General features: G+C 36.1%; 1 protein-coding gene across 5 annotated transcripts in view; it reads right to left on the bottom strand.

Annotated features, from left to right (window-relative positions):
- LOC134804563 (protein ECT2) overlaps positions 1 to 16,571 on the bottom strand; it is an 86,883-nt gene that overhangs the window by 69,723 nt on the left and 589 nt on the right. Inside the window, exon 2 of one of the 5 annotated variants that reach the window (XM_063777666.1) lies at positions 5,142 to 5,224. The exons of the other annotated variants lie outside the window; for them this stretch is intronic. Within the exon in view, the coding sequence (XP_063633736.1) occupies positions 5,142 to 5,187 (46 nt within the window). The 5' untranslated portion in view covers positions 5,188 to 5,224. The remainder of the gene's footprint in view (positions 1 to 5,141; positions 5,225 to 16,571) is intronic. 5 annotated transcript variants of the gene reach the window in all.

The raw sequence follows: 16,571 nt of genomic DNA on the forward strand, positions 1-16,571 counted from the left end.
TATTCATAATTTTAATAAGCATATACATTTTACATAAATTAAATACATAGACTGTTGGATTAGGTTGATATGTAACCATTCTTGTTATCTTCTCCTTATCTGTGTAACATACAAGTTGCTACTTGTAGGTCATGCTTGATTTCTATTCAGAAACAGGTAATAATTTACAAGGAGACATTATATTAAACTCAATAGTAATGCTAAAACTTACATGTTGTGTAAATACATTAATATTGTGTTTAGTTGTGTATATAGATAGTCGCCCACGAGATAGTCTCTTCCTAACTGTATGAATGGCATTCATTGAATGCGAAAGAGAATATGGGTAATCGCACTGGTTAGTGCTAGGAAGGGACGACGACAAATGCTCAAGTGGCATCCATAGGCTGAATTTCCGTGATTTGACGTCAAATGGTCAAGTAAGATGTTCTACCACCGTTACACAAATGAAGGCGCAATATGTATAGGGTTACTACAAAAAGTACTCAGTATTTAACAAAATTTCTTACACTTCGCAAGGTTCAATAAGTGACCCTTGTTGCGATACCGTGTGGTATCGAAATAGTAGATTGTTAAACAAGGGTTGAAAGGCACCCATTCCTGTCGAGGTAGTTTGGCGCTCGAACGGATTCCGTGAACGGACTGAGACGGATTTGGTGCCTTTCACCCGAGTTAAACACTCTACTTTTCATATCGAATGCGAGGAAACCAAACAAGACAAGGCAATTTCGCAAAGTCAGTAATTGAAGTACTTAATAGACCTACGGCCATGATTTTTTTCCTTAGGACTTACTTGCAATCGGAGACTTACATGTGTGAAGATTAGTGTCCGACCGAAACATGTTTTTTGGCCGAAACCGAAACCGAAACCGAATGTTCGGCTTTGGCTCTAGTTTCGGCCGAAACCGAAACCGAAACCGAAACTTTTGTAGACTTGTTAAAATCGTTGAAAAAATGACATAAAACCGCTTTTACACACATATTATGGGGCTGTCAATACCCAAATGTCCTTGAGATTGATGTTACTTAAGCAGTTTTGTAAGAAAATTACTTCAGTTAGACCAAGATAATTCTGCAACGATTTTGATAACACACGCAGTGCAAGTGTTATTTTAAACGTCAAAACTATGAAATTATGACGTATAAATAACATTTGCACTAGTCGCACTGCGTATGCTATCAAAATCATTGCAGAATTTTATTGGACTAACTCTATTCATTCACCAGTCAAGCTAACATGTAGATACAGGTTCAACCATAAAAGCAACCAAAAACGCGAGCGCAGCGAGCGCGAAATTTTTTGTTAACAATAACGCAAGGCCGGGTACCGATCTTCACCTGGGCCTAAAAGTCCGAAGTGCCCCAGTGAGGCGAACTTTCATGCGAAGTCAAAGCCGTGCTTCAGGTTTCAGGATAAGTAGTTGAGCACATACTACAACCAATGTCCATTGTATTAAAAAGCGAGACCGCAGGCTGAGCCAGGCGCAGCGAGGCCAAAGGCTAAGCTGAAGTAGAGGACATGTGAAACTCAAACCAATGGTAAATTGAGGTAAAAAGTGAGGCTAAGGTCGAGTATTCATATGAAAAACTGTACTGGGAACACTTTTAAGGGATTTTTCTTCATTTTAATCAATAGTCAGCAGTTCAGCCTCGCAAAATATAAACTATTGAGAAAATCAACTTTGCGGCACTAGTTGAGCGTAGCCTAATAGCCTCGCTTAAAATTTGCCATTAGAGGTAGATAGGAAAATGACTGAATAAGTGAGTGAATAAGAGCGAAAAAGACATCGTTCGACTCGGGCCGAGCTGATACTCGGCCAACGCCTGAAGATTGAAATTAAAAACGCAAACTTATTTTCCTGTACTGAACAAAAGAACATGCTGTATGCAAAATTTGACATTTGATTACTACATATTTGCTTTTCGGTGAAGGAAAAACATCGTGAGGAAGCCGGACTAGTCCCGATAAGGCCTATTAGTTTACTCTCTGGGTTAGAAGGTCAGTCTGATGGCAGTCGCTTTCGTAACAACTAGTGCCTACACCAATTCTTGGGATTAGTTGTCTATTGGACCCCAGGCTCCCATTCCTATTGCCACGGCTCGGCAAAAATTCCGGGATTACGCGAGGAAGATGATGAGTTTTCTTATTATTCTCTTGCCCAGGGCCCAGTAACATGCGACAGTGCTATCTCATTCACTCCGATACGTTTTATAATAAACCAATTAATTTCTGTACATATAATACATGAATCAGTATATGTAGGTATTAATATTGTTGTCCTACTTATTCCCCAACTTTTGGTCTATGTCCGAAGTACCATTTCGTAAGTTTCGGCCCGGCCGAAAGGTTCGGCCATTTTTTGGCCGAAACCGAAACTACAGCCGAAACATGATTTTTTGGCCGAAACTGGCCGAAACCGAAACAGAAACCGAACCTTCGGTCGGACACTAGTTAAGATTAATAACCCCTAGCGAAAATTATTTAGATTGCAATATTTACGAAAACACACATTTTTAACAAACTGCAGTAATTTTAAAATTATTTGTTCATTATAAAGTCGGTCAAGCAGATCTTGTCAGTAGAAAAAGGCGGCAAATTCCAAAAATGTAGGCGACAAATTCCAATAATATAAGAAATTATTATCTTGTATTTTATTTTATTTTCATGAATATAGTGCTAAATAACTTTAAAAACCAATTGAATATCGTACAAACGTTTAACTGAGGCTGTATAAGATTCTGCCTTTTCTCATTTACGCGAGTGTAAGGTTTAAAAAAATATTTTTGGTGTATTCCTTTTGGTTCCCGACTTATGAAATCGAGTAAATAGAATTCAACGAAAGAAATGAAGAATAATTTGTTTTTAACAATTTACTTACATAATTTTTTATAAAAAAGGATCAACGTGGGATTAGTAAAATTAAACTATTACTAATTGTTCCAGGCGAGGAAATAAAGACACTATTTTTCCATTTTGTTTCCACCCAGTTGTTCGTGGGACGGGGACGCAGAGGAGTACACCACTTTTCTGCGCTAGAGCATAAACGTATCACTTTCTGCGCACGTTTTAGAACAACAACGACCCATTTTCAGAGCATGAGATATGAAACACATATTTTAGCAGTGTCTAAAATATTTGTCATCGAGTCCACAATAAAAGGAAGTAAGTTCTGTAAACTATTGTAACTTCCGTTTTCTTTCATTAATTCAAAGATGAAAAATCCCGATAAGCATACTAATATCGAGATAAATAATATCTTCTGTTTTTCCTGTATTCTTGCTAGTCCCTTTATATAAATGATGTAGCTATTTCGTTTCATGGTCGAAAAACCCTGACTTGTGGTAACCCTAGGTGTATAAGTAAGTGCGTGACCTCTCGGGACGCGTTCCCGCGTTACTGGTTCAGGGCCGCTGAGTCACGTTGCGACACAGGGAGCACCCGCTCTTGGCATGCCTGACACCAGCCTGCCACACTCACGGCTATGCTGCCGGTGTTGCATTTCACTTTAAATTGAAGTAATACGCGTTCAAAATAACACTCAAGAACACACACGACAAATGTACCTAAATATGCACAACACAAAATGCTTCTTAAAAATCATCATGAGCAATGTCAATGCACAAAAAAGTGCGAGTTGGAATCGTACGCTGATGACATTGGGGACGCAGTACGAGTATACTTTTTTTATATACCTACATAAATATTTACAGAATATACACGTCACAACGACCTACACTTAGGGTTGCCATACGTCCCGTATAAACAGGACTGTCACCGTATTTAAGTGTTACTAATGCTGTACTTAATTATGTAAAACGACAGGCTAATCCTCCTCCTTGCGTCGTATTCCTCAATATTGAGGGTCGTGATCTCCCTTATGCATCATTTTCTCTCCTATGATATTCTCCCATCTGTTTCTGTCTCTATTTCATGTAGGCAGAAAGTGCAGAAACTAATAGGCAGACCAAAAAAATTTGGCGATAGAATAAAAGAATCACTTTAAAAACTGCTTATGCAACATCAATTTCAAAAACATTGGGTGTTGAAAGTGTACGTAAATAGTCACAATCATCTCTATTTAACCAGGTTCGGCAGGTTCTTTATCTGGATGATTAATATGATTATATACGTATAACAGATATGTGGGTATGTATTTGCACCCTATTCATTTAAGAATTGCAACAAACTGGCCTCACACGAAATATCATTTAGTATTTGGGATATAGATATTGAGTTTATTATTATGATTCCCACGTACGAGAAAACATGACCACCAACTAGATAACGAAGATAGAAAAAAATTATGATATCACCATTAGTAACTGACCAATTGCTCATTCTAATAATAACAAAATTATGAAAATTTATAGGTACAGTCATCAGCAATAGTATCTTACACAACTAGGGCCGCAAAAATATATGACGCGCTCTTATTCCGCTCCAAATAAGAACGTGTCACATATTTTTGCGGCCCTAGTTGTGTAAGATACTATTGCTGATGACTGTACCTATGTTTTTTCACCACGCAAAAACGGCTAACGCCAAACAGATTTTGATGACAGTTGGCAGTGTTGGCATATGGAAAGTTTGTAGAAAACCCCACAGAATACATTTTATCCTGGAATTCATCTCCTAGAAGGGCTGTATGTATATAGTATGAGCGTACTAAGAGGGAGGGGGTGAAGGCGATTTAACGACTTATACGCAGACAAAAACAAGATTTGTGGCAACTGTTATTATAGTATAACAAGGAATGTCCTTCAAACAGCCACTAGATCTAGCATATTTATACAAAAGACAAATCAAAAGCAACCTAAGCATAAGTTTAGGAAACTTATTACGCCGGAAGCGGATGATAAGAGGCAGTTAGTGCATTTATCACAGGAAAAATTGTCTATTCAGTATCAAGGAGCAACGCGACTTACGCGACGACTGGTTAGTACGACGATTTAAAACGCGACTGAGATCACGGGTTTAGATGCAACTAACGTCCCACGGGATCTAATGGGTAAAATAATAAAATTGGTAAAGCTATATTATATAATTTAGGGTCACGCAACACCTGATTGTTAAATGAATACAACTGTGTGAGGTGAATGAAGTAGAGCACACGACATGCGGCAGCCGCATGCGCACTCACATCCTCCACCAAAGTATGCCCGCAGTTGATCTACCAACGCTAGCATAGTTGGCGTGCGAGCCGCGGACTACGCTTTACGCCATCTGCAAAAGCGGCGCTCGTCAAGGCCGGCCACCACATCACATATACATAGTTTTTATTAAAACACAACAGGTCATAATACTCATAATCATAACGTAAGTATGCAGGACGAGCAATTGTGTCATCTTATCTTTTTAACCAGTTTTTCAGTTATTGTAAGTGGTTTACAAAATATGCATTAGGTACTTACTGTGTATAAAATAAATTTAAATGGGAAAGAAAGGGTCTAGCAGGCTAAGCTAACAAGATTGGCCCCCGCAAGGGATTTGGTTGTAATTTGAGGTACAGTAGTGGCAGGTCCTAAGAACACTGTATGCATAATATCAGCCTTCGATCTTCTTTTTTTCCAGACTTATCCACGAAAATGTCAAAATATCAAGGCAATTTTTAAACGGTTATTTCAGCTAAACCAAGCAAGCGAGAGTAACCAAATAAATTCAGAATGAAGGAGCATAAAATGGGGTTTATAATGCATATTTTTACAGACATTCATTTCATTGAACTTGGATAAAAAAAAGTGTTTTTTTTTTCGCTTCATTTTTGTGCCACTTCTCGCGGAGACACAACTATCAAAAAAATTACTTGATAAGCCGCAGTTGTCAACTACGTATACATTTTATAACATTTTGAAAAATTATGGTGCGTCATGTCAAAAAAAAACATTGACGAATGTATGTTTACTATACTTGGACCATTATTTGTTTCCAAGCAAATGAACTGTCAAACACTTTAATACTTTAGTTATAAAGTCGTTGACAGTTCATTTGCTTGGAAAAGAAATAATGGTCCAAGTATATAGTGTAGTGGCAAAGAAAGGTAAGTCTGTAGTTGTTACACCACAGAAAGAGGGTTGATGGACAAATTAGGTGATGGTTGACGTATGCTCACTTAGCCTATTTGCACTATATCTGTAGAAACTACATAAGAAATAGCTAGATATTGTGTAGTAGTAAATGTATGACATATGTACGTCATATATCAATGTCAATTAATGATTTCATAATGAACGAAAGAGGATGTTATACTACAGACTCATTTGCCACTACTTCTCTATTGATATGATATGATATAGTCTGGCTAGCCAAATTTTGTTGACAAATATTTTCTTGTTGTATCACCAATTGTCTATGCTTTTAAAAAAAGTTAAAAGTCTGTTGTCAATTTATGTCATTCAATGGTCATTCATTCAAATTGTTTTCAAGGCGTTTATTTTAAATAATACTTAAATAATATTAATAATGAATATACCGAGTGTGATCCGCAAACTATTATTTAAGCTCGTAAATAATTACGACAATGTGCGAAGTCGACGTGAAGCGTTTTATAACGAAAAACTGCAATGTTTACAAGTCGTAAACAATTTAGTAGGTTGGTGCTCTATTAATATTTTGATACTTTAAGTACTAGTTCTAACATTTCCCTATAACTTTGATTAAGTACGTGAATTTATTAATACCTGAATCTCATAAACAGGACAAGTGTGTTTAAAAAAACGGATAAACTAGAAGTTCTGGAAAATATCAATAAAATCAAAACATTGGACAATAAACTTATGTGTTTGTCGTTGACTGTACTTTAAATAGTGGTATAAATTATGTAAGATGACTTTGAGTGCACGTCAACGTATATTTAACTTATTTCCTTAGGTACCTTACGTGTGCACAGAAAATCAAAAATATTTTCTAGTATCAAAACTATAATTCCTACTACACACAGTGTGACCAGCCCAAGATTTTTTGAATTTCCCGCCAAAACCTTGGATAATATTTCAGTAGCCAGACTCTAGTAAACATACGTTCGTAATTGTTTTTTTTTTGACATGACACACCATGATTTTTCAAAATGGTTTAAAATGTATACGTAGTTGACAATTGCGGCTTATCAAGTAATTTTTTTGATAGTTGTGTCTCCACGAGAAGTGGCACAATAATGAAGCGAAAAAAAAACTTTTTTTTCATCCAAGTTCAATGAAATGAATGTCTGTAAAAATATGCATTATAAACCCCATTTTATGCTCCTTCATTCTGAATTTATTTGGTTACTCTCGCTTGCTTGGTTTAGCTGAAATAACCGTTTAAAAATTACCTTGATATTTTGACATTTTCGTGGATAAGTCTGGAACAAAAGAAGATCGAAGGCTGATATTATGCATACAGTGTTCTTAGGACCTGCCACTACTGCTCCTCAAATTACAACTAAATCCCTTGCGGGGGCCAATCTTGTTAGCTTAGCCTGCTAGACCCTTTTATTGAAGGTGATATAAATTTATTATTTGATTTTCACATCAGCACTTATCATCAGCATCACTGCCTAGTGCTTATAAATATGGTACCTACTATCTAAGTAATAATTACCTAGCTGTCATAGGTGGGCATTGTTTTGGTTAATACTTATGGCCAAATTGAAATGTGTCAGCAGTAGGTATTGTATAATATTATGCATATTTTGGTGAATACGGACCAGCTGATAAATCAGCTGGAAAGGATAAAATATAAACAGACAAACGCGGTTGTGAAAGGTCTAAGAAAACTATGTAAAAAAGCAGGAATAAGTTAAATACATAAGTAGAACAATGCAGTGATGTACAGTCACCAGCAATAATATGTTACACAACGAAGTCCGTAAAAATATCTGACACGATCTTATTTATAGTGCAATAAGAGCGCGTCACATATTTTTGCGGCGTTTGTTGGGTAACATATTATTGCTGGTGACTGTACTTAGGAAAGAAATACGAAAGGGAACCAACCGGTATACTTACTTGAAATTAGTCAATTTCAATTAAGTAATCGATTTTCCGCGAATACTAAAATAAAATATGTATGTGCATAAACTGTCAAAAATTCTTTTAAATACAAAGAAGCTCAAGATTCTAAATTAGATATTATAAAATCTTTCGCTTGCACGGGACTCAAAATAAGCACTCGAAGAAATATCAAACTTTGATCTCTTGTTTTAATAATAACAATATTCTTTCGGAGTGATTATTACCGAAAATATTTACTATATCAAAAAGTGGTTTTACCCTTATTCGTTTTGAAAGACCTATCCAACGATATCCCACACCATTGGGGTAAATAATAAATAGAAAAAAAAACATCTAGTATGGGAGGTACCCTAAAAAAAATTTTTTTTCTTTTTTTTTACCGTTCTCTTGCAACGCATGGTTTATGTATCCAACCCCAAATTGCAGCTATGGTGAAACTATTATAAGGGTTCCTAGTTGACTACGGGTCACGGTACGGAACCCTAAAAAGATAATATACAATTTCTGCTAGGACCCATATTTAAGAAGATTTTAAAGCGGGAAAGTTACTTATAATCAATTCTAAGGTCGTTCTTTTTAGTTTTTTGTAAATAACATGATTATGTATAATACAGGGTTTTGCAAAATACCATGTCAAACTGACACTGGAGTTATAGGACACCCTAAGAGGATCCAAATCAGCTTAACATGACCTCAGTAATAGTTGCACGGTTATAATACGTTTTTATTCATTTTGCTCTTTTTTATCACTGACGGTGCCAGCTTTGGATCGTCTTAAGCCCGTCACAGACGGAGCGATAATATATCGGCAGATATCTTAGTCTCGCTAAGTGCCACACACGCCAAGGATACCAAAATATATATCGCTCTCTGTCTAGCACCTACATTGTGAGGGAGACGAAATATACCAAATATATCGTAATATACCGAGCTATAACATCTTAAGGTATCTTAAGATGCCTTGCGATAAGATATCGTAATAGTCCGGTGGCCGGCTGCATGAAACAAACCTCATCAAAAAATAGAATATACCTACCCTGTAGAGGTACCTGACATTTAGTAGCTTCCAACGCACTTGGTCGGCCTAGGCTTAACCTGGCAGATTTTGTACAAATGGCAAAAACGTTGGACAAAAATTCATCAAAAAAAACCTCATCGAAAAATAGAATGAAACTTGTATGGTAGGATACCTGACGTTGAGGACAGTAAAAAAAAATTGGTCGGCCTCACCTTAGCCTGGCAGTTTTTGCAGTCCGACCAGATTTATTGGGTCACGTGAGAGCTACAATTTACCTCATCGAAAAATAGAATGAAACAAACGGATTATAATAGCTAAAATAAGCCTGTTGACGTATGTCTTGGTCGGCCTCACCTTAACCTGGCAGTTTTTGCAGTCCGACCAAATTTATAAAATAATCATCAAAAATTTTTTATCGAAAAATCGTATGAAACTGGTATGGTACGGTGGCTGCCTTTGAGGACAGTAAAAAAAAGTGGTCGGCCAAATCCTGTGTTGGCAGGTTCCTGTGTCCGACCAATTTTGTGGTACCACGTGAGAGCTACAATTTTACCTCATCGAAAAATAGAATGAAACAAACGGATTATAATAGCTAAAATAATCCTGTTGACGTATGTCTTGGTCGGCCTCACCTTAACCTGGCAGTTTTTGCAGTCCGACCAAATTTATAAAAAAAACATCAAAATTTTTTTATCGAAAAATCGTATGAAACTTGTATGGTACGATAGCTGCCTTTGAGGACAGTAAAAAAAAGTGGTTGGCCAAATCCTGTGTTGGCAGGTTCCTGTGTCCGACCAATTTTGTGGTACCACGTGAGAGCTACAATTTACCTCATCGAAAAATAGAATGAAACAAACGGATTATAATAGCTAAAATAAGCCTGTTGACGTATGTCTTGGTCGGCCTCACCTTAACCTGGCAGTTTTTGCAGTCCGACCAAATTTATAAAAACATCATCAAAAATTTTTTATAGAAAAATCGTATGAAACTTGTATGGTACGATAGCTGCCTTTGAGGACAGTAAAAAAAAAGTGGTCGGCCAAATCCTGTGTTGGCAGGTTCCTGTGTCCGTCCAATTTTGTGGTACCACGTGAGAGCTACAATTTACCTCATCGAAAAATAGAATGAAACAAACGGATTATAATAGCTAAAATAAGCCTGTTGACGTATGTCTTGGTCGGCCTCACCTTAACCTGGCAGTTTTTGCAGTCCGACCAAATTTATAAAAAAATCATCAAAAAAATTTTTTTATCGAAAAATCGTATGAAACTTGTATGGTACGATAGCTGCCTTTGAGGACAGTAAAAAAAAAGTGGTCGGCCAAATCCTGTGTTGGCAGGTTCCTGTGTCCGACCAATTTTGTGGTACCACGTGAGAGCTACAATTTACCTCATCGAAAAATAGAATGTAACAAACGGATTCTAATACCTAAAATAAACCTGTTGACGTATGGCTTGGTCGGCCTCACCGTAGCCTGGCAGTTTTTGCAGTCCGACCAAATTTGTGGTACCACGTGACAGCTACAATTTACCTCATCGAAAATAGGATGAAAAAAAAACGGATTATAATAGCTAAAATAAACCTGTTGACGTATGGCTTGTTACGGACGGCTTTCATAAATTCAATGTGGCAGTGTGCGGCAGAATCCACTTGCATCAAATTTGATGCAATACATTGTGGCTGGACATTAAGAGATGAAACGTATAAGATCAAATGGTTTGAAGGACACATAACGCCTTTGCGAGTCCAAGAAATAACAATAGATAAGTCGGAGTCTGGGGAAAGTTCGTCAAACTTTGACTCCGAAGATGATTATGATTAACAGTAATTATTAACAATAAAAGGGTTATTCCCACTAGTTACCACCAAGTTCTTATCAGTGGTAACTACTGGGAATTATTTTCCCACCTTTTACCAGTGGTAACTACTGGGAAAAAAAATTCCTAGTAGTTACCACCAACTCGGTTTGGTGGTACCTACTGGGAATTTTTATTCCCAGTAGTTACCACTGGTAAAAGGTGGGAATTTCTTTTCTACAAACCGAGCTTCGAAGGAGAAATGCTACAGTTGATGGAAAAAAGGCTGATTTGATGCAAAGATAATCACTTAATATATGTGAGGTTATCTTGTGTATTTTACCGTTTATAAAAATTTTGGAAGGCTCACGTGCAGTTTTTCCTCGTATATTACAAGTGTTCGATTGAAAACTAAGCTTTGGTGTATACCTGGATCACCTGCATGTACAAGAAGGCGTTTCATATACGCCCGCCCATCAGATAGGTACACAAAGTCATGATGCGTATGGAATACAGCATGTGTGGCCAAGCCATTATGCCCTAAATTATGTACTACTTCGTTAAAACTTAGCTTACCTGTGTATTTACTCTTTCCAAAATATTTATCTTCCTTAAAATGCAGCCTACAGAAACGGTCTTTGTCATTTGCCTTAGTTTTTGGTACTCAAAGGTTTTCTCACCGATTTATGCATATCGGGTCCTTGGGAAAAAAGGGAGATCCTATAGGTATATTTCCACAATTTGTCGCACACTATTGCAGTATTGTGGAGAAAAAAAACGTACAACCGAATTGATAACCTCCTCCTTTGGGATTTGGAAGTCGGTTAAAAAAGGAGAATGTTTACAATTTATTGGAAACAATGTATGTGATTTGACAGTGACAGCAACTCCACTATGGAGGCGTGATAAAATGTCAGTTATGCCTCCTCATTCTATCTGTAGTGGAAAAGTAGGATATACGATTCAAAACTTGTCAAAAATCGATAAAAACCTTTTTATTTTTGACATCTGTGAGACATCATCTCAACGTAAGTGTTACTCTGAAACCACGTCAGTAGTTAGAAAACGTTATTTAGATATTAGATAGATTTATGAATAAAATTTGAACTGAATGTTTTCTTTTTTTTTTAAAGCCCTCTAAGACCTCCATGGACTCATTTACTTATGACTTTTTTCAGTTAGCATTATTAAGTTAAGTTCAAGCTGCGAAGAACCATATTTTCAATATAGAAATTATTATTCTTTACAAATGTGGTCGGACTGCAAAAACTGCCTGGCTAAGGTGAGGCCGACCAAGACATACGTCAACAGGCTTATTTTAGCTATTATAATCCGTTTGTTTCATTCTATTTTTCGATGAGGTAAATTGTAGCTCTCACGTGGTACCACAAAATTGGTCGGACACAGGAACCTGCCAACACAGGATTTGGCCGACCACTTTTTTTTTACTGTCCTCAAAGGCAGCTATTGTACCATACAAGTTTCATACGATTTTGCGATTAAACATTTTTGATGATTTTTGTATAAATTTGGTCGGACTGCAAAAACTGCCAGGTTAAGGTGAGGCCGACCAAGACATACGTCAACAGGCTTATTTTAGCTATTATAATCCGTTTGTTTCATTCTATTTTTCGATGAGGTAAATTGTAGATCTCACGTGGTACCACAAAATTGGTCGGACACAGGAACCTGCCAACACAGGATTTGGCCAACCACTTTTTTTTTACTGTCCTCAAAGGCAGCTATCGTACCATACAAGTTTCATACGATTTTTCGATAAAAATTTTTTGATGTTTTTTTTATAAATTTGGTCGGACTGCAAAAACTGCCAGGTTAAGGTGAGGCCGACCAAGACATACGTCAACAGGCTTATTTTAGCTATTATAATCCGTTTGTTTCATTCTATTTTTCGATGAGGTAAAATTGTAGCTCTCACGTGGTAGCACAAAATTGGTCGGAAACAGGAACCTGCCAGCACAGGATTTGGCCGACCACTTTTTTTTTACTGTCCTCAAAGGCAGCCATCGTACCATACCAGTTTCATACGATTTTTCGATAAAAAGTTTTTGATGATTTTTTTATAAATTTGGTCGGACTGCAAAAACTGCCAGGTTAAGGTGAGGCCGACCAAGACATACGTCAACAGGCTTATTTTAGCTATTATAATCCGTTTGTTTCATTCTATTTTTCGATGAGGTAAATTGTAGCTCTCACGTGACCCAATAAATCTGGTCGGACTGCAAAAACTGCCAGGCTAAGGTGAGGCCGACCACTTTTTTTTTACTGTCCTCAAGGTCAGGTATAATACCATACAAGTTTCATTCTATTTTTCGATGAGGTTTTTTTTGATGAATTTTTGTCCAACGTTTTTGCCATTTGTACAAAATCTGCCAGGTTAAGCCTAGGCCGACCAAGTGCGTTGGAAGCTACTAAATGTCAGGTACCTCTACAGGGTAGGTATATTCTATTTTTTGATGAGGTTTGTTTCATGCAGCCGGCCACCGGACTATAAGGTACTATAACATAATTTCAGCTTCGTGTGTGGACTCTGTACGTAAAAGATATCGTAAAATGCCGTATCTTACGGTATCCACCGATATATTATCGCTCCGTCTGTGACGGGCTTTAGGATGTCCTACCTTCAGTGTCAGTTTCGACGTGATATTTTTAAGACAGCCTGCATATCTATTTTGTAGGAAATTTTATACAGATTATTTACGTATAAGATAATTTTTTGCTATAAGCTACCGTTTACGAGAACGATCTTAGGTTTGATTACTTATAAGTAACTTTCCCGCTTGAATATCTTTTTAAATATGGATCCTATAGTTCGTTTTTTTTAGCATTAGAAAGAACTTCGCAGAAGTAAGCTTGTGGTTCCAAATCCGGCACTTTTAGCGGTAATAATTTGAAGTAAATTATATGTATTGACCATGCTACATTAGATAGTTCAATAATTATTAACAATTAAAGAGCCTGATAAAAACTGCACGCTTGCTTCTGTGGAGTTCTTTCTAATGCTAAAAAAAACGAACTATAGCAGAAAGTGTACCTAATCTATTTTGTAGACAATTTTATGTAGATTTTGTATGTATTTACACACGTAAGTACATATTTTGCTACGGGCCACCGTTTAAGAGTTATTTACGAAAAACTATATAAAGCGTCCCCTACCCGTTAACTTCAGCCCCACCCACCGGTACTTTTAGTATGTTGTTTAATACACCATTCCCATGCGTAAACACGAATTATGAGATCTGTTTGCAGTGTTTGCACTAATTGCGATCCGCTCATTATGAGATCTGCACATTTTGCGATCTGCTCATTATGAAATTTGCACATTTTGCGATCTCCACATTTTGCGGCTTGCGCATTCTGCTATGGATCCAAAAATAGTTAAAGAAACTTAGTTTCTTTGCGTCATTGGTAACAAATCAATCTAAAGAAAATTTTCTGAATATTTAATTATAATATTGCATAAGGAAAGCAGATGCTTCTGATATGCTTCTTTTTTTAAGGCTTTTAGAATATAGTGTTTACATAATATATAACTTTTCAATTTGGTAAGTGGTGAATTCCCTTTATTTGATTAAGCTTAAACTATTTAACTATCTTAAAATTATAAAAAATATATATTTCCGATTTTCACACTGAGCCCTGTCATTTACAATATAAAGGGATACATTTTGCAAAACTTTTCGTTTTTAAATTTAGTGGTGGCTATGTTAAAAATCATTTTATTTACATTACATGTCTGTCACTGGATCACAGACTTATAGTTGGTCAAGCAGATCTTGTCAGTAGAAAATCGTCTCATAGAAAATTTAAATATCGCGCCTTTTTCTACTGACAAGATTTGCTTGACCATCTATATACATTATGTATATATATTATGTATACCAGATTTCAACTAAATTTGTCTAGTACTTTTGGAGCAAATAGGCTGTGACAGATGGACAGACAGTGTTCTGTGTTCTATAAGAGTTCTGTTTTTTATATTGAGGTAGGAAACCCTAAAAATTGTTATTTTGTCATGAAAACATACGCTTTAATAATTTCATTTCATATGATTTATCATCATATAATTTCATACAAGTTTAATAATTTCAACTGTTGTAGGTATAAAATCAGAAACATTATAGAAACAGCTATACTGACAATAAATTGCAATTGGAAGGAATAAAGTCAAGGTCACTTTGCAGTCTCTTATCATGTTCAACTACTTCAACTGAACAGGTCACATAGGTTATCCCATGTCACATCACTAGTAAACATAGATTCAGTCTTATTGAATTAGAGAGTGAAATTTAATTGATAATAACTAATGAATCAAAACCCATTATCATAAATTTTGAAAAAATATATAGTTAAAATTGAAATGGAAATGGTGTGGTGTGTTTAATGTGCGAGAGAGACATTCATAGCATTATAATGCTATTTCCTACCTGTTTAAACGAATTCTACAGTTTAGTTACATATTATGAATAAAAGGTATTTTGTAGCAATTATATGATAAAAATAAATATGTTAGCAACTGGTTGTGTATTAATGTAAAATATTCTTCATTCACAACTAGTAGGAAACAAGGGTGGATAATTCTTCCCTTGCAACTGGTAATGAATTTGACTGACCTTTCTATGTTTTAGTTGTTTTAGCACAAACAACAATCAGTCAGTACAAAAAACAATATAACTTAGGTGGGTCAATGTTATGGAGGTGACCAAGGGGGAGCATGGAGCATCCAAGATGATCACAAATATGTAAACAAAGCCTCTATTATCAAGATGTTAAGGTGCATGCTCAGAGCACCTCAGTCACTCCAATAATGTATATCTGATGGGCACTGTACATAATTACTGTAAATGGATCTAGACTTATAGATCTGAATTCATAAAGATTTGAAGAGGAATATTTTTCTAATCTATTTTTTTTTTTGTTTTTAAAGGATGGGGTTTTGTCACGCAGTGACAATGTGCGTCCCCCATATTGAGATCTATAGTAATAAAAATAATGTAGTAGCACAGTTTGACCTACTACATTATTTTTAAGTATCAACACATGGTGGACATTTTCTATTTTTTTGCACTTGGGGCAATTTGGTGAAGCAGCTAATTTCATAAGGTGCTTGATTTGTTTGATGGAATGTGTTGAAGAAGATAGGTTCTAGGTTAGTTAAATTATGGAAAGTAAGGTTAGGCATTATTTGTCTATTATTACTAAACTCAGGTAATGATGATTCACAGCCAGATCGACTTTAATTCCCTTGATGATTCAGTGAAAACAATTAAGTGTTTGTCACACATGACTATCTAACAAGCAAGTTTTAGGTAACACTAGACCAGCTGAATTTTGTATTGATTCATGTAGTAGTTGCAAGTAAACACCACTAACTTGATTTGTTATTGGACTGGAGAAGAGGGGACAAGCTGGTTTTCATGTCCATTCCTTTAGGTTGGCTTGTAGCTCAACCACTTAGTAGTCGTAGTGTGTAGCACAACTCATCGATGTTGGAAATGACATTGATAATGTCACAGTTTACAATAAAATTGTACTTGGGTAAAATGTAATGCCCATGTTACAACAATGCTATATGCAACAGTTAATTACTTTTTATATAACAAATAAAATTAATTAACTAGGTATGCCATTTAGTTTAATTAAACGTACTTAACCATACCCCGATGTTAACGTAATTCAAAAAAACACGGTGTACATGTGTAAAAAGTACACATAAAATGTACGTTAATCAACTATTAAATCTAATCTAT

This window comes from Cydia splendana, chromosome Z (genome assembly GCF_910591565.1).
Source record: "Cydia splendana chromosome Z, ilCydSple1.2, whole genome shotgun sequence".
In the NCBI taxonomy this organism is placed as follows: domain Eukaryota; kingdom Metazoa; phylum Arthropoda; class Insecta; order Lepidoptera; family Tortricidae; genus Cydia; species Cydia splendana.